The sequence below is a fragment of the Piliocolobus tephrosceles genome, chromosome 1, assembly GCF_002776525.5.
Source record: "Piliocolobus tephrosceles isolate RC106 chromosome 1, ASM277652v3, whole genome shotgun sequence".
Taxonomy (NCBI): Eukaryota; Metazoa; Chordata; class Mammalia; order Primates; family Cercopithecidae; genus Piliocolobus; species Piliocolobus tephrosceles.
The window spans coordinates 55,210,458-55,232,738 of NC_045434.1; the positions used below are offsets into that span (position 1 = coordinate 55,210,458).

The window sequence follows — 22,281 nt, forward strand, 5'->3', positions numbered from 1 at the left end:
GGGGATGAGCACTGACCATACGATTTTTAAAGAAAGCTAGAGGAGTGTGTTCTTCACTTGTATTACAATTGTCTACAGCTTTTAGACATTTTTATTATAGCTGCTTGTTCAATTTTTCTCATCTCCAGATTGGAAAATTTACTTTTTTTTTTTTTTTTTTTTTTTTGCTGTTTCTTTCAATCTATATCCTGTAATGCAATTTGTAATTTTTAGTTAAGCACAAATGCTACTTTCTGCAGCTTCCAAAGTAAATAAATTGTGTGTTTATTTCTAGGAGAGTTTACCATGTGTGTTCAGAAATGATTTGGGAATAGGAGTTCTTTATGTGATGTTGAATTGCATGCATTTGAGTATTTCAGAATGATGTTAATGCAGAGCTATAGAGTTTTAAAAGTTTGCAATGGATGTAAGTGAAGTAAATACTTCTCTTAAAAAAGGTCATGACTAAAAGTAAAAATGCAACATATTTCAGAGAAACACAAGTCCCTGTTCCTCCTGTTGATAATGGTACTTTGAATTTCTAATCTAATTCTGATTGAAGTTTCAGTTCAATACCCCAACCTGGATCTCCAGCGCAGATCTCTGATGTTTAGGTAACTTGTCTTGGACCAACACACCCACTTTTATGTTTTGATTAATGAACAATTTATTAAGTAAAGAGCATTAAATCTAGGTAAGATAATTTAATGTAGTGCAAACTACTGTGATTTCATCTAAATTCAACCAAAATAGTAAGGTTGTTTTGCACATAAAAATGTGTGGAGCTTTAACTAATAAATATAACCTGTAATCAGTGAATACAGACAAATATCTGAACATTTCTAGTCATCCTGCCAGAAGCAGTCCCAGTCTCTTTGTTTTAGGAAAAGTAGACCCAGAACTTACAGCAGGGGTAAAAACAAATGGAATGAAATCATTCTAGTCTATTTCATTCTTCTATTGTTATTACTTAGAGTAACATACAAAAATACATGACATATATTAAAAATAAAAATAACTCTAGTGTGTATTTTGCTTTACTATCTTACACATATTTTTCTGATTCTTGCAACCTCTTGTTCATATGTATGTGTGTCTGCGTGTATTATAACTTCTATTTTTATTTACAGAAAGAAAATCTGAAACTTGGAGATGTTAAATGACATTAAGAACCATAGGTTTTCAACTCAAGCCAATGCTTTTATACTCTACTACTTCCCAGTCTGACTTCCGAAGCCTGTCCACATTCCTGCCCACGTCCCTGTCAGATTTCATCTCTCTCAGTAGCCGGTGTATGTCTTGAGAGCAGAGACCTGCATATTCAATTTCTATAGACCTCATGGCCTTCTGGAGAGTTCCTGATACATCAAGTTCATAATCCCTTATCTGTATCCCTAAAGGCAAAACACATAGACCATATACTGTATTATGTAGCAACTGCACCAGGATCTGAGGCAGTTCTCCTTAATGGAATATATTAATATTTTTGCAGCATAATATAAAAATAACCGTATTAATCTTGTATTTTCCTGAAACGATTAACATGTGAATTGCTGTTTTCTTTATCTTTCCCTCTTTCTTGCCCTTCCTTCTTCCTCTCTTTCTTTTTCTTAAAAATAATACGCTCAAGAGTCTTGTTCTCGCTCTCTATGCCCAAGTTTCTGAGAGTCTTGGCAAATGGATTTAAGAAAGAGAAAATGACCATAGACCTTCTACCGTGGTGTTCACTATTGTGACTTCTTGGTCCTCATTCTGAATCTCGTTATGCCTTAATATGTCAGAATTTCAAATGAATCTTTGTGTGGAAAAATAAAGCAAAAGTATATGGGTTTGCTAAAATGATAACTATCTTTACCTCTCCTGTCATCATGACTCTTTTCCCTTTTTAAAATAGTAGTTTGTGCATTTATCTCACTGGGGAATTCTTTAAGGAAGAACTAGGTCTTATTCATCAGTGTAAACATCAAAGTGGCCTGGAATTAGTAGATACCCAATGAACACTTATTGAATTAAATAAACAAATGAAAGAAAAACCACTCAAACATTAGGGAAATTATAACATACCTAGTATATAAGGTAATATTTCTATTTTGCCATAGATTGCTTATGTGAGTAAGCTGTTGTAACTATAAACTGTAATACCTGCTGATAGCTTTAAGAAAACAGTTTCTATCCAGTTAAAACTGACCTCAAAGCCTGTGGCTTCTGAGGCAAAGAGGACAGGCTAACATTCTCCATAAAACTGAGTGCAGAGGTTAGTTGTTGAAAGTCAAAATATTTTCCAGCATGTCTTTAAAGCCTGGGTATTTATTATTACTGGTTGAATATCCCCTTGAATATTCATGAACAAAGACATGGCAGGCTAAGAAAAAAGTATACAGGTATTTTAAGTTACTGGCAAATGAAATGAACATTTTTGTATAGAAATAAGACAATATGTACTTTTCAATACTGAATTCTGAGGAAAGATTGCCCAAGGCATATTCACTAGAGAAAAGGAAAAGAAATTGGACTTTTATCTTTATTCTGAAATTTGAAGCCAGGTTGCCCTTAGTGGCTCCCACCCCAAAACAACTTGCATGTTTAGCAATTCTTTTATTCTTTAAGGACTTGAAAAAAGGAGAAATAGTTGGTAAAAATTTTTTGGGTCATACAATAATATTGATTAATCTATACTCAATATTTCATTTTGTATCCTCCATAATAAGAAAGCAAAGGCAACATAACTATCACATCTTTAAATTATCTGGTCTTCTGTTCTGAAAATTTTAAATATTGTTAAAGAAGTGTTTTAAAAGGCCTGGCATGGTAGCTCACTCCTGTAATCGCAGTAATTTGGGAGGCAGAAGCAGGTGGATCTCTTGAGCTCAGGAATTTGAGACCAGCCGAGCAATATGGCGAAACCCCCATCTGTACAAAAATACAAAAATTGGCCAGGTGTGGTGTTGTGTATCTGTGGTCCCAGCTACTCTACAGGCTGAGGTATGGCTTTAGCCTGAGATGAAGGTTGCAAGGAGCCCAGATCATCTGCATTCCAGCCTAGGAACAGAAGCAGACCCTGTCTCAAAATAAAATAATAAAATAAAATAAAATAGAAAGAAGGAAGGAAGGAAGGAAGGAAGGAAGGGAGGGAGGGAGGAAGGAAGGAAGGAAGGAAGGAAGGAAAGAAGGAAAGAAAACCCTGAAACTTTTAAAAAGAGAAAATTCTCTATGCTGTTTCAACCACAGTCCTGAACTGCTTTGTTTTCTATAAAATTACTCTGCATTCATATCATTTTGCAACCATTTCCACACTTGGCTGTAGGAAAAGAAATTGAGAACTAGGTAAAGTTTGCCTTTACTCTCTTTCTTCTTCCTTTCCTGTTCTATCATCTCCACCTGGAGTCGTTCCTTTTATGTTGTTGATGCCCACGTTGCTGAATGTTCAGGAAATCTATTTATCTTAAGAAAAGGAAATGAGTTTACCTGTGGTTGAAAACCTTAGTGTACCTGCCTTATTCCTGACTTACTTTCTTATGTTGTAATATATTCCTTCATTTCATTTATTACATTTAAATAATTCAGTACCTACTCCAATCCCATCACTACATTCATCCAAAGAGTTACATAAGTAACATTTTGAAAATATGGCCCCTGTTTGCCAGACTGAATCTAATTGCAGAGGCAGGACACACAATCACAAGGAGAGTGAATGACACTGCAAATTATTGTAGGTTGAATAATGAGGTGATATGAAATGGGATAGTGAAAAAAAAAAGTCTTGGCTTTGGGAACCTGAATTCCAGTTGTAGATGTGAGATATATTAATTTTTTTATTATACAAATTGTGTAAATTTTGTAAAGCACAGTGGTTAAGATCTGGGCTTGGAAATTACAGCTCATCTAAATATTGTCTCTACCATTTACCCTCTGTGTGACCCTGGACAAGTTGTACAATTTCTCTAAGCATCACTTTTGCTTTTTCAGTAAAGGTTGTGAGGAATAAAGATAAGCAATGAGCATGGTGCCCGGCACAATATTTTCTATTTTTAAAATATAACTTTGTACAAATCAGTGACTCAATTTCTGCATACATTGGGAATAATGTTAATATCCTATTCATTTGGCTGTTGTGAGTATCAAAGAGAATAGGAAAGGGATTGAAGTTCATTGAGGACATTCTATATGTAAGTACATGAATGCATGACCAAATGAAAAGACAGCTGAGTCCAGTGGCAAGTGCCTGTAGTCCCAGCTATTTAGTAGGCTGAGGCAGCAGGATCTCTTGAGTTCAGGAGTTGGAGTCCAGCCAGGGCAACATAGTGAGACCCCCGTCTCTTGAAAAATAAATTAATAAAAAAAAAGAGAGGTAGAAAATGAGAATAAAATGAAAATATTTTAAATATTAGATATTAAAAAGCTATCAAGAGGTTTGAGAATGAGCTATTATTATTTTGATTTTATGGAAATGAAAACTGATGCTTATAAAAAATAAGTAATTTGCGCAGGTTTACTCACTAATAAGTAGATTAAATCCAGAAGTTGTCTATTTCTTAACAATGTTGAGAAAACTGAGGCATGACATAGCCAAGGTTTAAGCCCACATCTCTATAATCTTAATGTCCATGAACACATGACCTCTCAAAAGGATCTGAATGAGGAAACTTCATCCGTACTCTAGAAATAAGGAACATATGGCTGGGTAATTTTAATGAATGGGTGAAGGTCTCACAGGGAGTACAGTAAACCAAAGTTTGAAACAAGGTCCGCCTAATCCAAAAGTCTACGCTTATCCTGCATTCCACTGCTTCGTTTATTTCGTGACAAACCCCTCACAGGTGAGACTTACTCTTCTTGGCTTCCTCTAGCTTGTCCTTGGCCCGTTTTTCTGCCTGAAGAAGCTGGTGGATCCCCTGAGACTGGCTCATCATGGTAGTCTGCTCCAACCAAGTGGCTTCTGTGAAATCTGGGAAGTAATGGGTTCACTTATTCTTTTAGAAATTAACATGTAACTCAGATTATTGTGTCAACAGAGAGTTCTAAATGCACCTGTTTCAAACTGGCTTGATTGACCTGGATAGCTGGGTCCCAAGGAAAGCCCAAGGTGGAATCTAGAAAAACAAGTTAAACCAATGTGAATAAATTGAGAACTTAACCATTTCTGCCAATCTTAGCTCTTCTGTATGAGATAAGGAGATATACATGAGGTGTTGCATCTACTTATAAATAATGAGTAAGAGACCTTTTAAGAATGTTAATTTCCCTAATCTTCCAAGAAACTTTGACATGTTTACTGAATTTTTCTTTTAAGTAACAAGATCTTTCTTGTTCTTTGTCCCTACAGTATTTTGTTTCAGGTCTTTTTCTTTGTTTCTAGTGATTCGGTTATCTGCTTGCAGAAAATGTGTTAATCTTTTGTTAGGAAAGAGATTCCCTAGCTTTGTGCATAGAAAGTGGACTAAGGATTTTTTCCCCCAAGGTCTCAGGTGACAGGAATGAAAAGACTTCTTTTGGGCATTGTGCTGCTCTTAAGTAATGCTGTAGGTTGAAGTTCCAGGGAGATCTTAGTATCGTGACTAAACAATTAGTAATTTTAGCAGTAGTAATCGTAATAGAGATAGATTATAACTGTAAGTTTTAGGGTTAAAATAATTTAAACATGCATTTTATATTATTCAGTGTTTGTGGTGGGTATTGTCCTAAGATAGTACAATAAAATCCATCATACTTGATTTGATTCGATCCAGTAGCAATTGGGCAAATGAGAATATTGGTCACAGAGAAGAATCACAAAGTATCATTTATATGTAACTAAAATTTTTATTTCAAGTGAAAGGCTAATCTTTTGACTCAGAATAAGGCTTTTCCCCCTGACATGATTTGCAGATTGGAGTTTCACATATTATTGCTTTCATAAACTATACCTCTATTGCCTCATCTATAAGTGCCAGGTTCATCTTCTTTAATAAGACGTCTAGATTTAAAGATAATTGTAAAGCAATCTGGGCACTAAATCTTTTAAGGTTTTAATGATTATTTTCTCCTAATCTTTTCAAGTTGTCTCGTCCATACCTATGTGCCTACATTATGTGTGCATTATCTTCAGCAAATATTTTCAAAAGGAAAAACTTTTCCACAGGATCACTTTTACTTTTTTTTTTCTTTTTGCAGTCACATTTAATCAGCTTATAAAGTACTTAATTTGTATTGCATAATTACAATCCCTAGTGTAACTGGGATAAACCGATTTTCGAACAAACACAACGCTTGTCTGATCCCTCCCGACAAAAATGATACAAGGTGGCTTAACAGGAAGAAGTCCTGGAATGGAAAAAGCCTTTGGGAATAACCCAAAATGGGGAATGAGAATGAATTTCATGCTCTCCTGACCCTCAAAAAATTAGTCTCTCAGTGAAAAGGAGGGATAGAAATATCTACCCAGAAGCAGAGAAAGATGACAAAGAAGAAGCTTCTCATCTCAATCTGGGCTCTGGATGGAAAAAAAAAAGAAGAAGAAGAAGGAATCACAGTCCCAAACTTAGGTGAGTTTGAACTGTCAGAACCTTCTGCAGAGATAAAACCATACTGAACACACTCTTACAATCTAAATTGCAAAACAAATGAGAAAGTAAAGTTGAGGAGACGTAGGCTGTGTAGCAATAGATAGAGGCAAAAGCCTGGCTGGAGAATTTGAACTTTATTATATATCCAATGGATTATTATCATACTAATGGTTTACTTGCTATATTTATTCCTTCGTTTTAATCAAAGCTGATTCCTAATGTGACTTTTCACTTACAAACTCAAACATTTTAAGGATAATAACACTTTAAAAAATTCTACTTATAGCCAAGATTTTGAGTTTATTCTTTAAATGTTTTGTATTACTGAGCATCAATGGGACAAGCTTTTCTTCTTCTATTCACTAATAAAATATCAGCCTGGTTCCAGAAATGGGTATGATAATTTACAATTATGTGTATTTCCACGTTTAACTAATTTGATTCTCACATGGGTGTTATTATTACAAAGCACACCAATTTTATCAGTAAAGAAACTAAAGCTCCTATAAAATAAGCAAGATGAGTGGTCAGGGAACTGTAGCTCAGAAAACTTGAGTGACAGGCCCAAGGTCAAGTGGCTTCTGAATAGAAGAATTGAATTGATCTCATGGTCAGTGTTCTTGCTGCTGAACAATGCTCTCTTTCTTTCCAGGAAAAGTTTCTTCCAGGTTTCTCTTGTTTTCCTGACAAAAAAATATGGAAGAAAACAAAGAATGCCAATTGACATTTCACTCTGCATAAAACTATTAAATATATCAATCAATTTAAATGCTATGTGCTTGAATAATTAATGGTAAAAATATCAAAACAAAGTGAAATTTGACTTAACCTAAGTCTCCTTGATTGGAATTAACATTTTTAACACCTAGCATTTTTCCTATTCCATTTATTTGGTACTACTTGTTCTGGTCTTACTATTTATTATACTCTATTTTATTTTGTACATTTATATACCTAGAAATAAAAATAAGATTTCTTTCTAATTTGAGCACTGTAAGTCATGTTTTGTTTCTATGTTAATGAAATGGTAATGTTGATGGTTTCTCTGTGTTAGTATATAAGAAACACAATTTATCAATATTATTACTTATTGTATATTATTGGTGTTATCTTATTATTTAAGTTTCAATGATAAACTGAGAATTAAGTTATACATTTTTATAAAAATCTCACAACGTACCAAGGATTTGTTTTTTCAGAAAAGATGGAGAAATGGATGTTAGTCACAGTAGTTTTATGAAAAGGAAGTATAAGTATCAGTATAGTGTATGTTTAGGTCACTGCTCTTTGATTCTCTTTCCTAAATTAATTCATATTTCACTTTTATCAGTGAAAATGTAAAAGAATTACTAACAATGATAAAATCTTGAAAAACAAAATCTGTGCCATTTGGAAAAATGTTGAATATTGAATGTTAAAAGATCACAGGGAAATATACCTCTTATTTTTGCGTGTCCTTAACTTGACAACTTATCCTCGAATGTTTTGAATAGATGTAATTATAAATTTAGCATGTGCTCAGTATATACTTTTTTGATTTCTCTTTTTTTTAAAGTTTCATTTCTGCTCAGACTTCCTCTTATTATCTATTCTGTCATTGCTCCTGTATATATTAGCTCATCATATGATCCTTGCTTCTTTTGCTCACATTGGTTTAGCCTTGGAGTCTGAATAATAGTGAAAAGTAGATGAAACACTGGTTTTCCGGAGGCCTGGAACTTCTAGGTATCTCAAAACTGCAAACTTCAACCTTTAAACAAAACCCTAAGACTTGGTCTGAGTGTGTCTACTGAGCATAGTATCCTTCTTCACGTCACTTACTCATTTTAGCTGAGCAGTAATACATAAAAGAAACATGCATTAAATGTTGAACATTTAAAATTTTCTTATCTCATTTTAAATTTTCTTATACATAAAATAAGTATACATCAAATATTGAACATTTATATTCTTTCATTTCCATTTTAAATGAAGAAATGACTCTCCTTATTTTTGCCTCTCATCCTCTGATTTTCTCCCTCTTTTCCTCCAGCCATTCGCCATACTACTTATTGTCTCTTCAATATCAGAAACATGTCTCTATGCCTTTACTCAGACTCTTCCTTATCTCTGGAACACCTGTCTGACTCTTGCTTGCCTAGAAAATAAATCATTCAAAATCCATTTCCAATGTCTACTTTAAAGGATGAAACTTTCCAGATCCTCTCAGACCTGATGGATTCCTTCTTTAGCTTATACATCTCAAAACCCTTTATGTGTATCTCTCATAGGGCTTTTCTCAAGCATCACTTGTGCTTTTGTACTCAGAAACTATGAATTCTTTGAGGATAAATATTGTGCTTTGCTTGAAGCTGTCCCTGGAACAGTGCCTTGCACATCGTGGGCAACAAATCATTTTTTAAAATTACATTGATTCTTTCAGCTGAAGGACAACAAAGAAGTCCACTTGCTATGAGAAACTTAAATGAGGATTCTGCTATATCTCAAACTGTCATTTTGAAAGGCAGGGCACTTCTTCTGTCTAAGGAACAAGGATGTATTTAGCAATTAGTGTGGTAAAAAAAAATAATGGTGAAAATATTTTAGTTAAATATAGTAACTGCTTAGAGTTGAAAGAAAATATTCCTACCTATTCTGAGGTTATGCAGCTTATTTTCAAGATAGATCCTACCATTGTCTGTTCCCAGTATTGGATTATGCAGACTTCCATTTTTCTTATACTTTTCTTGAAGAACACATTGCATCTTCATTCGGTGTATTTTTCTTCTCAGTATCTGCAAAACCTACCACTCATTTATGCATTCCACAAAAAATACCTAAATACCTAAACTATGCTGGATAGCTAGTAATTATGAACTTGATTAAGACTTCCCATCATTGCCTTCAACGTGAAGCATTATAAAATAGCTATAATGAAATGTATACTATAAGGATTATAAGAGGCATTCCAAATGTAGTAGAAATGTTGGACTGTGCAAGTGATAGAGAGATTCCACTTTAACTGGCAATATTTGCTCATTATTTTCATAAAGTAAGAGAATTCTGTCACTTTAGGTGCCAATTTTGTGTTTCTTTTATAGTAATTAATGGCTTCCCCATCTCTGGTGAATACTAATATTGCTTTTTGGGATATGGATTCTGTGGGAAATCTATACAGTTCTATCCTAAGGAAGTTGTTCAGAGATTTTTGTCTAATTGCATAATTTTTTTCTACTCCCTGTTCTACCAAATTTGCTTCAAAAAGTTCCACTGAGGTATCTGGGTATTTATTCAAGAGAATGGATATGTAATCCTAGATATACAATGTTGTTTTTAAGGGTAGGCATGAGCATCTCTGGAGTTTCTGTTATTCCATATAATGTGTCCACTCCTAGTTGATTCATTTGCAAGGCTTCTTTCACATACATTGCAGAACACCAACATTTTTTATTTTCCTTCTACATCTCTGGCTGCTCCCATTCAGTCTACTTTTCTGGTTCTTTTTTCTTTTTAATTATTATTATACTTTAAGTTCTAGGGTACATGTGCACAACATGCAGGTTTGTTACATATGTATACATGTGCCATGTTGGTGTGCTGCATCCATTAACTCATCATTTACATTAGGTATATCTCCTAATGCTATCCCTCTCCCTCCCCCCACCCCATGACAGGCCCTGGTGTGTGATGTTCCCCTTCCCGTGCCCAAGTGTTCTCATTGTTCAATTCCCACCTATGAGTGAGAACATGTGGTGTTTGGTTTTTTGTTCTTGCGAAAGTTTGCTGAGAATGATGGTTTCCAGCTGCATCCATGTCCCTACAAAGGGCATGAACTCATCCTTTTTTATGGCTACATAGTATTCCATGGTGTATATGTGCCACATTTTCTTAATCCAGTCTATCATTGAAGGATATTTGGGTTGGTTCCAAGTCTTTGCTATTGTGAATAGCACCACAATAAACATATGTGTGCATATGTCTTTATAGCAGCGTGATTTATAATTCTTTGGGTATATACCCAGAAATGGGATAGCTGGGTCAAATGGTATTTCTAGTTCTAGATCCTTGAGGAATCTCCACACTGTCTTCCACAATGGTTGAACTAGTTTACAGGCCCACCAACAGTATACAAGTGTTCCTGTTTCTCCACATCCTCTCCAGCACCTGTTGTTTCCTGATTTTTTAATGATCGCCATTCTAACTGGTGTGAGATGGTATCTCATTGTGGTTTTGATTTGCATTTCTCAGATAAGCAGTGAAGCAGTGATGATGAGCATTTTTTCATGTGACTGTTGGCTGCATAAATGTCTTCTTTTGAGAAGTGTCTGCAAATTTTGAAATTGCCCAGGATATAGTCTATGGATCACTCCCATTTTTAATCTAAATTTACTCCCTGAGTAATCTCATCCTGGCTCATGGGTTCAAATGCAATCTATGTGCTGATGATTCATAAATTAAATCTCCATTTTGTATCTCTCCCCTGAATGTCAGATTCTTATCCATTTGGAGATGTGAAAGGCATCTTGAACTTTCCCAGTCTCAATTCCTGAGCACCAACACATTGACTCATCTCACGGTTTTCCCCAATTTCAGGAAATGGTAACTCCGTTCATACACTTGTTCAAAGTGAAAACCTTAAAGTTATTCTGTTTCTTGTTCCTTACAGCCAGTCCTTCAGAAAATCCTATTGACTTTTCCTTCAAAATAAATTCAGAATTTTATTTCTCACCATCTTCTTGTTACCACCCTAGTCAAAGCCACTATCATCTCTTGAGTAGATGATTTTCCATAGTCTTCTAACCTGTGTTCTGTTTTAATTCTTGTTCTAGTTTAATCTTTTTTCACTGTAGCAGTGAGGATACTCTTTTTAAAACAGTCAAAACAATGTCATTCCTCTGTTCAAGTCTTATCATTATTGCCCAGCCCACTTATGGTAACAGCCAGGTAGATCCTTACCAAGGCATCAAAGGTTGCCACTGTTTGTTCCACTTAAGTCACTCTGGCCTCCTGGCTCTTTGTCCAACACACCTGACATGCTACTGCCTTAAAACTTGTGGACTTCTCTCTGGTGGCAATGCTTTTCTCTAATATCAACACAGCCTGTTTCCTCCCCTGCATTGTGTTCTAACTCAGAGAGGGCATCTCTGACCATCTCATGAATGAGGTAATGCTTTAACCTCATTTGTGAAATATTACAGACAAAACTGTATGTATGTCAAGGTATGTCATGAAGATTAAATTGGATCAAATATGAAAAATGTATTATATAGTAAATATAAGTTATAGGTGCTTAAAGGATGTTAGCTATTGTTAGACATTATATAAAGCTGAGATCATACCAGAAATGATTGTGTAACTTTCTTGTCTTTTATATGGCACCAATTACTGAGTATTTTTTTTTCTATTACCATCTGAATTGTACAGTTGTTTTTCCCCTAAGTCAATGACCTATAGTCTAAAATCATTTGTGATGTTATGTTATGTTAAACAGAAGAAAATTCCTACTGGGCTAGTGAAGATTTTTCCTGTTAAACACTTCATTTGTTCATATTGACCATGTAACTACCTGATCAATTCTTGCTAGAAGGCTGTGAGGAGTACCACCAAAAGCTTTAACCATTTTTTTTGTTTGTTTGGTTTAGAATGCTTTTACTTCCTCTTTGATTAAAAGAAAGCAAAAGCATAAATCAGTCAATGAAATGAAGAATGGATGAAATGAAGAACAAATAACATAAAACATACAGAAAATATATAGATAAATAGCAGAAGTGTGTACCTCCTTCTCAGTAATTACTTTCAATGTAAATGTATTAAAATCCTCCAATTGAAAGGCAGATGTTGCAGAAAATATAAACAACATGATCTATCTATATGTTGTCTACTGGAGACTTGCTCTAGATCTATAGACCAAAAAAGATTGAAAGTAAAATGATAGAATAAGCTATTCCATGCAAGTGGTAACAAAAAGAGACCCAGAGTGGCTTAATATTATTGGAGCAAAGAAATTTTAAGGAAAAAGGGTTATGGGAGATAAAGAAGGGCACTATATATATTGATAAGTAATATAATCCATAAGGAATATATAACAATTATTAACACATGAATATCTAATAATAGATGCCAAAACATGTGAAGCAAAATTGACAAAACTAAAGGGAGAAATAGAGTTTACAATCATACTTAGGGACTTCAATACCTCACTTTCAATAATGGATATAACAACCAGCAGAAGATCAATGAGGAAATAGAAGACTTGAAGAATACCATAAATTGATTGATTATATGAAATATATACAAAGCACTGCATAACAACAGAAAAATATGTATTCTCAAATTCATATGAAGCCTTTTCCAGGATAAATCATATGTTAGGCCTTAATCATTGCCAGTATAATTATAAACACAATCCTCTAACAAATATGGTTCTCATGCTTTCAGGCCCAGTTATCTCTTTAATCAGCCAAATAAACAGAAAACACTACAAGTCTGGGTCCAGTTATCACAGGAGGGACTTCTTGAAGATTTTACTCAGATAATCATTACTGTGGTGCATCATGGAGAAAAGTCACTCATGTTGCATTCAGTTTGGGTTTAGGATTTGACTACATTGCATTGTAGACACATAACCTCCAAAATGTTGGTTACTTTGTCTTTAGTCTGTTTCTTCATCTTCATTGGTTATAGTTATACCTACCTTTAAAATTTTATGTCAGTATCAAAGATAATAAATAAAAGATGTCTATTTTAATAACTGGCATAGTGAAAATTCCCAATAAATGGTAGTTATGAATGCCAGTTTTTGGAGTGGTCGAAGTAAAGAAAATAATAGGAACAGCTACAGGTAGTCTTACTGATAGTTCTGGGGTCAACTTACAACTTATGAAGCCATGTTAGGTTCTGAAGTCTATAGCTTGCCTGTGTGAAGATACAAGTGAAAACCCTTAGCAGCTCTGTAAAGTCTAATTTACCTGCATTTGCTTATAAAAATCTGTATGCAGTAATTTTATGAGTTTTACAGTTTGAGAACAACTTACATAGACTGAAGAAACAAATTCAGCCTTTCAGGTTTTCAGAAAACTATCAATGCCTTAAGAAGTTTAAGAATAAAGCATTTATAGATTTTCTCAGGAAAATACTGGATATTCTGCAGTTAGTTTGGAGTGTTTCTATGTGGTAGGGGTGGTTGGAGGTGAACCATGGTATCCAAACTTTTGGTGGGTGTCCATCATCATTAGCTACTGGAGTTATCTTCTCCCTGCTTTTTTACTACCTCTATCAAAGCTAAGAACTCAGAACATAAGCTTGAAATAGAATCTGAAACTGCATAAACTCAGAGATGGTTCCTATAGGTGAAATGAAATTGAGACATCCCAGTGCCAGAATCATTGTTAAGGTATCATTGAAGCAGTCCACTGGGCACCATGCTCTTGAATTGGAGAAAGAGCTGCTCTTTGGTGACTCAGGTCATCAAGTGAGACCTAAGTCTCACATCCTGGTGAGAAGAGGGTGTTTTCCAGCTTGTCTTTATAGAGAACTGAGATTGTTCGACTATGACCATCTTTCCATAACCTCCCTCACTAGAAACTCTTTCAGGGAGGGAAGGAGCAGGTGTTCCTCTTTCCTTTCACCCTTCCCCCAGGCTACCCTTTTATGAGCCTTTATATCTTTTAGGACAGATCAAAATTCTCCCTTAACCTAGTTGTTTTTTTATGGGTATATGGGAAAGGGAAAGAGGGAACATTCAGTTGAGCTACCCATTGATGACCCTGGAAAATGTTCAGGAAATGTCAATAAAAGGGAGATAATGCATCAAAGAGAAGGTGCTAAGAGCCAGACTTAGTGCAGCCTTTCCCTGGGATAAGCCCTGTCCTCTTTCTATATTCTGGGATACTTTCTGTTTTGTGACTTTAGCCTCAAAGATGCCATCTCCTCATAGCCAAAGAACACCTCACAGCAGTGGATGTAAAACAGTATTCTAGGGCCAGGCGCGGTGGCTCACGCCTGTAATCCAAGCACTTTAGGTGACGGAGGCCAGGGAGATCATGAGGTCAAGAGATCAAGACCATCCTGGCCAACATGGTGAACCCCATCTCTACTAAAAATACTAAAATTAGCTGGGCGTGGTGGCATGTGCCTGTAGTCCCAGCTACTCAGGAGGCTGAGGCAGGAAAATTGCTTGAATCTGGGAGGTGGAGGTTGTGGCAGCCGAGATCTCGCCACTGCACTCCAGCCTAGTGACAGCGTGAGACTCCGTCTAATAAAAAAAAGAAAATGAAAGCATACTGGAGAATGGAGAACATTCAGAGCCACTTAAAGCTCAAGAGAGTCTGCTTCAGGAGCTCAAACAAAAAGGTTGGTAGAAGAACAGCCTGGAGTAGGGGAGCTGCACATCCAAGCAGATGGAAATGGGTAGTAGTTGGAGAAGGAGGAGGAAGGGAACCTGATGTTGCAGAGTGAAATGATGGTACATGGTGAAATGTTGGCAGCCAGAGCAGGGTTGGGCTCTCTGTGTGAACCTGGTTCCCAGCCTTGTCAAAGGTAGGCAATCATTAATTATCAGCTTGTGCTTATGATGCACCTTCTGAAGTCAAGATAGACATGAACATGTGCATTGTTATTCAGATCTGATGTGTATTTGTATAACAAATGTCCACTACGTCAATAAGCAACATTCATCATTTTAAAGCTTGAGATTGATTAATGTCAGGCATACACAAACACAAATGCTCAGACTCCAAGGCTGTGTTATACAAGATAGTAGCTGCTAGTAACATCTACATACTGAGCTCCTGAAATGCAGCTGGCTGGTGCAAAATGACATGTTCCATAAGGTGTAAATAGACACTGGATATTTAAAATGCAGCATGCATAGAAGAATGTAAAAGTATCTCATTAATTTTTTAAATTTATTACATGTTGAAATAATCATATTTTAGATATGTTAGGCTAAATAAATGAATTGTAAATCAGTTCAACCCTTCAATTTATTTGTTTAGTATGACTACTGTTAAGTTTAAAATCACATATGTGACTCATACTGTATTTGACAGTTCTGCTCATAAACCTAATTCTGTTGCTTATTTATCCTGCATCTTTGTGGAAGTGGCTTAACTTCTCGTGTCTATGATTCCTGAACTTTAAAGTAATTGATTTGTGAAGATGAAATTATTTGACATATGAAAAGCACCTAGAAAAATATCTGGGATATAAAACATTTAGTTCTTCTTTATCTATTTGTCTTTCTAGCCGCCTATCCATCTAGTCGCCTATCCATCTAGCCGCCTATCCATCTAGCCATACAATTAACAGCTGTAGCAAATATTGTATATTACAGTAGCACCAAAGTGACATACAAAAATATTGGCTATGATAAAGTGTTCTTATCAGAGGTTTTCTCTTCCTTTCTTTATTTAGAAAAAATATTTAAGTGAACTACATTTACAAACCAGAGACAAACCCTAAGAAAACAGTTAAATAAAGATGTGTATCTGTACTTCTAGCCAACTCTTGTAACTATGAAAAACTTCTAAAGTGTTTTGCTGACAGTTGAAATGATAATTTAATATTTTTAGAAAACAATATCATAGTCTTTTACAATTCTGAACTCCCATAAAGCATCTTTATTTTTTTGACTGCCAAGGCAAGCAATGCACAGTGCAGGTAGGGCAAGTATTTTTGTATAGATAGATAAATGTTGTTGGTTGTTTACTATAAATAAGAAGGAAATACATCACAATTAATGATTTGTTTAATTAGAAACTGCAGCTTGATTGTGTGTTTGCTTTTGCTAGTTTCTTCTACTAAACTATTTTTGATTTTCTAAGAGGTGAACCTAAAATCTATAATATGCAACACTTCTAAAGACAGGGAAAATCTGAAAGCTGTGATGAGATTGGAGGACTGTGATTAAAAAGAGAAAGAGGAAATAGAAAAGTTATACTTGCTGTAATTTAAGGGATTGCTAAGGGATCAAAAATATTATATGTGATTCAAGAATTGCTTGTACAAGTAGCAATTCATTCACATAACCCCGGGATACATAAACGAGTAGAATGGTGGGAGAGTTCCCCTTTTATGTGATATGTGTGGTTGTTCCAATGCATTTTACAGAACTGCTTCTAATTTTGGATTCTATAATTTAAAGTGCATGTGATGGATATAGAGGGAACAACAAAAATGATCAAAAGATTGGAAAATGAATGGTCTGAGAATAAAGGATTTCAACACATGATTTTCAAAACCCGAAACAAAACCACAGTTTTTAGCCTTGAAAAGGGATGAATGACAGCTTACCAGGATTGGAAATGACAAGTGAGAGTGGGGCAATAGTATATGTGAGTAAAGACATTATCATTTGATAATCTCAGTTGAATCTCTGCATGAGAATCCATCAGAGTACTTTCAGCCTTATGTCATTTTAATTCATATTATTTGCTTGACATTTTTGGAGAAAGAGGATATAGATCTCCTGTGACTGCATGTCCGCAACACCAAGTACATCTCTCTAAAAGGGTGCTAAGCCCTCTGTGTTATCATTATTAATTTATGGGTGGGCCTTGCCAGCTCTTTAAGGACGGGAACTCATGACTTATTTTTCTATAACATCCCAGAACCTGGCAATATCCTTGACATATAGTAGTAGGCACTTAATAAATATGTGGTGCCTGAATGCATGAATAAACAAAGGTCAGTTTAATTTTGTGACCATTGGAGCCATTATAAAATAGTTTCTTAATAACCCTTGATTTTAAGACTGAGGATGAGGTGCAATGAAAGTGCATAGCTATAAGAGTTTTAGAATCAAACAATTCTATTTCTTACATGGGCAAATTGCGTAGCCTTTCCGAGGCTCATCTTCTTATCTGTAAACTGGGTAGTGTGAGATCTAAACTATAGAGTGATTGTAAACTTTTAATTTAAATGCAGGGATATACAAAAAGTAGTTAAGTGTCTATCACAATGTAAGCACCACATTTATTCATTCATTCAACAGGTATTTATTACAACATAACAGACACTGTTCTAAGTGTTAAGAATGTAACAGAGAACAAAGTCCTTATCATAATTGTAACGCAGTCTTCAGATAAAACTACCTGCCCCTATTCTTGTGTCTCCAATTACCAGGAGGCCAATTTCTACAGCTGCTGTTAGGGACCAGTAAACACCTATCTAATGTAAAGTGGAGGGACTGCAGGTGACTCTGTCCATTCATCTGCAATCTGAGGGATTAATGTAAACAGTGTGGTCTTGAGCCTGACTTGAGAATTTGAGTTCATGCTTTAGAAGTGTCCCTGTGAACCCTGAACTTCCACTGTTGAAAAGTCTTCCTGATTCCAAAAAGCTTCTACGTTATTCTGCCAGAAATTCCTAGCTTTGGTTTCAGCAAGGAAATTCTTGTAAAATTTAACTTTGCCATTTCTGCAATCTGCCATTTTTCTTAGAATTTAGATTTATTAAAGGAAGCTAAATATTTATTTGCTAAATGAAAACAGACTTTTTGTCTGTGGTATATGCATCAGTGGTTTTGCTTTCACAACCCTTAGTTCCTTTGCAACTTCTGAGTCTGTTACCAGAATGGACCTTAATTTCTTTTTAATTTTTTTTTTTTCAACTGTGATCCCAGCAGGGACAAGGAAGCAAACTGAAACACATGATAACCCTCATCACTCAATCTGGAAGATTCAATAAGTCCAAGTTAAAAAGCTAAGAACCTAAAAAAACCCAACAAGTCCTCTAAACTAACAACAGAAAAAGTAGCAGGCCTAAAGGCAAGATAGTCATATTCTTTATTTCTTTTCATATCTTTCCTTGATTTCTTATTCATATGAGTCTATCTGGAGGGCTATCTCTGAATATTTTCTTCTTGCAGAGATTTTTCTTTCTCAATTTCAAGAAAAGAAGAGCTGTAAGAAGAAATGGTCACAGGCAGAAAAGAGAGAGGTTGCATTAAAAAATGTGATCAAAGGCAGATTCTGATTTTCTAGCTCAATTAGAAAATTTAAGTTTGGTAACTTTGAAAGACTAATGAAGTCTAAGTTGAATAGCAGAAATAATATTATTTGCTAGGGAGCTTTGTGTCTCTATGGATTAATGATTTCATTCGATGTGTATTACAGGATTAGAGATTGCCAGAGGTTGAACATCAACAAAAGAGATTTTTTTCCCCCTTTCCTCTTGGGAATTCTCTTCTGTTCTGTTATCTTCCTTTCTCTCTTTCTTTCTTTTATGAGATTCAGCTCTAGGCTGAGAGATATCCTGAGTCTTGACTGTTCTTTGATTGAAAAGAACCTGAAGAAGTTTCTTTCTTTCCTCCCTCCCTTCCTCCCTTCCTCCTTTCTTTCTTCTTTTTCCTCCTTGTCTTTCTCCTTCCTCCCTTCCTCCCTTCCTTTTTTCTTGAGGGAGTTTCACTCTTGTTGCCCAGGATCTAGTGCAGTGGTGCGATCTTGGCTCACCACAATCCCCATCTCCCAGGTTCAAGCAATTCTCCTGCCTCAGTCTCCCAAGTTGCTGGGATTACAGGTACCCACCACCTTGCCTAGCTAATTTTTGTATTTTTAGTAGAGACAGGGTTTCACCTTATTGACCAGTCTGGTCTCAATCTCCTGACCTCAGGTGATCCGCCTGCCTTGGCCTCCCAAAATGCCGGGATTATAGGCGTGAGCCACCGCGCCCAGCCGGAATTTCTTTCTTATTCAAGAAAATCTGGTTGATCGTAGGACCAGTTGGATATTTGAATCCAGCCCCAAGTTAGGCCTAAGAAATGCTAGTGCCATTGGAATACTGGACCAAGCATAGAAAATCCTCATCTGAATTATTAGGCAGGTGAGTACATATTTCTCTCTAAAAAAATTTGTGGCCTTGGGTTTGTTCTTTCGATCTTGGGCTGCAGTTGTGCTAATATTATGGCTGATATCTGACCAATGAAAAGATAGTCACTCCAAAATTGAAGGCACAGAGGGAAAGAAGTAAATGACCATGTGTCACTGCCAGTCACTGTTCTGGGAACTATGTGCTCATTGTTTCCTTAGCACTTCAAAACAACTGTATTCGGTGATTATAATCCCGTTTTTGTGGTTAAAGAATTAGCATTCAAATAAGTTAGGTAATTTTCTAAAGGTCATATAGCCTTTTAAAAAGTGGCACTGAGGGAACTTGATTGCAGGTCTGTCTGATCCAGAGTTAGGTTCATTCCTTTCCCTGCTAACACCTTCTCAGCATGTGTGTGTGTGTGTGTGTGTGTGTGTGTGTATATGTGTGTGTGTATATATATAAAATATGTTTTGCATATAATTCATATATAACATATATATAACATATGTATACATATAATGCCATATATAGATATGTATATATGTCTTTATATATAACACACACACATATATATCTCCCTATATAGACTGTCTTAGTTTCCTTCAAGATCATAAGTATGTTTTGAACTCATGTGGACTACATTTTACAGATTAAATGATACAGGGAAACACAGAATTGAAGCTAAATGATTTAGGAAAGCAAATTCAAGGTTGAGTCAGAGAACCTTGAGTACCAAATCTAGAGAAACTCATCCAATTGAAGCTAAAATGAAACTGAAATTGGGGATCTGCAGCTTAAACAAAACAAATTTGCCTTTCCAAGGACCAATATAACTAAAAAAAGATACTTTGCCTTTGGATGACGCAGGATAAACCATCCAAAATGGAAGAAGAAGACTCAAAGAGCTAGGATTAGTGGAAGGAAAAAAAATATTTTAAAAATAGTTCATAAAAAGATTGAGCAATCTATACACTGGTTGCACATGTTCCTGAATTTAAATTAGATGTTTTAAAATTAGCCAATCTCATGTGCTGTGCTGTGGTGGACATGGAACTGGAATTATAGCTAACAGAAATTGCTAGAGGAGTATAAGCAAAAATGCCTATAGATTCAAGACAATGGTCTTTGGGAGAGAACCCCAATAGCCTGGATAGTGGCACTGATGAACTACTCAGAGAAACATTACTGAAATTTGGTTAGGGGATCATCTGTTGTCCCTTTGTCAAATCATACTCCCAGAGCTGGGTGGAAAATAAACTTATCTTTATTAATGTGTTTTATTGGAAGTGAAGATGGGATCGGAAGTTGGAGGCAGGAGAGGGAAACTGGAATTATTCAACAGAAACATTTTCTGGCTTAAGTTGGCCTTCCCAATACATTTACCTGTTCCAAAGCCGACCATGTGAAAACAAAGGGCACAGACAAAAACTGTCCAGAGCCATGCAGAAATGTTCAGAGATGCAAGGGGTGTGGTTGCCTATGTTAATGGTATTTAGGGCTTCCTGTCATCTTAAGAAAAAGGAAGTGCAGAAGTGAGAATGTGTGTGTGTGCTAGTGTGTGAGTTTCTCACTGTATGTGTGAGTTTTGTTGTGTGTTTCCGGGAGAGGGAAGAGAGGCTGGGGGAGGTTGCAGACATGAAGGAAGTGCAGTAGATATGGCAGTTTAGTCTATCTTGGAATCAGTTTGTGATGCTTCCGTGGTGCTGAATATCACTCTCCATTTCTTCGGGTCTGGGAATGATTGTCTTTAATTACCTGTTTGGTTTTACTCTCATATTTCTGGGATACCACATCTGTTTTTAATTTTCTCTCAATTACAAAAGCAATATATATTGAATGAAGAAAATTTGGAAAATATAGAAGACAGGGAAAATAAAATAAAACTGGCTCATAATTCTGTCATCCTGCAATAACGACTATTAACATTTTGTTGTGTATCTTTCCAAGCATTATTTCGATTTACAAAACTGGACTATTACTCCACCTATTGCTTTATATGGTGTTATTTTCCCATGACTTTTATCTCTGTTTTTTTGTTTTCTGTGCCAAACCCTCAAATGTTCTTTGTACTTTAGTGTCTCACTTGGGTAATTCTCCACCTTCATGTTACTCCCTCTCCATTGCCTTTACCCATGTTCTATCCCAGTGACTTCCTCCATGTCTTTCTTCAGAGTCCACAATTCTTCCATAAAAATCCCTTCTTTGCTTATACATTTAAAGGCCTTTTTGTACTCACCCTGATACACTTCAACCTTCATAAAATCGAACTACCTTTCTTTTCCATGTTAAACACATTGCCATAGAAAACCATGCAGCTGTGCTGAGTCCTCAGAATGCTATTCCTCAAACATAATTTCCCCCTAACAAAGGAAGTGTGCTTCTACCTGCAGGCCTCTTAGTGTCCCTTCTGCCCAGATGTCTCTTTCTTGAGCTGTCTTCTGAGGCTTATTCCTCTACATTCAGGTTTTTTCCTCAAATGTCATCACCCAACTCAGCACAAACACCTATCAGTCAGTGGCCTCAGTGCACTGTACTGAAGTGATCGAATCACTGCAGGCTCCTTTATTTCAGCACGTAGCCTCCTTGAAGAGAAGAATCATACTTAGTGAAGTCTTGTCAGAGAGTAAGAGCTCAATAAATGTCTGCTAAATAAAATAATAAAGGGAAAAATCCACCTTTTTTCTTCTTTTTCAGGTGGCAAAGGAATTTCAGCCACATTATCATATTCGATTCTTTAAAAAAACCCACAATATTGGTTTGATGACAGTATTTTGGACATTTTTTATACATATAGGTATATACACACATAAATGTACATATATGTATATACACACATAAATGTACATATATGTATATATACACATAAATGTACATACATGTATATACATATATATGTATCTATGTTCATATATGTACACACATATATGTATAGACACGCATATATACATATATGTGTACACACATATATGTA

The 22,281-nt window shown here is 35.7% G+C and overlaps 1 protein-coding gene across 1 annotated transcript in view; it reads right to left on the bottom strand.

Annotated features, from left to right (window-relative positions):
* Window positions 1–821: 821 nt before the first annotated feature.
* The window catches only part of ATP6V1G3 (ATPase H+ transporting V1 subunit G3), a 59,250-nt gene continuing 37,790 nt past the window's right edge, over window positions 822–22,281 (bottom strand). The window contains exons 3-5 of the mRNA XM_031934337.1: window positions 5,008–5,069; window positions 4,808–4,924; window positions 822–880 (exon numbers count right to left, since the gene is read on the bottom strand). Of these exons, the coding sequence (XP_031790197.1) occupies window positions 822–880; window positions 4,808–4,889 (141 nt within the window). The 5' untranslated portion in view covers window positions 4,890–4,924; window positions 5,008–5,069. The remainder of the gene's footprint in view (window positions 881–4,807; window positions 4,925–5,007; window positions 5,070–22,281) is intronic.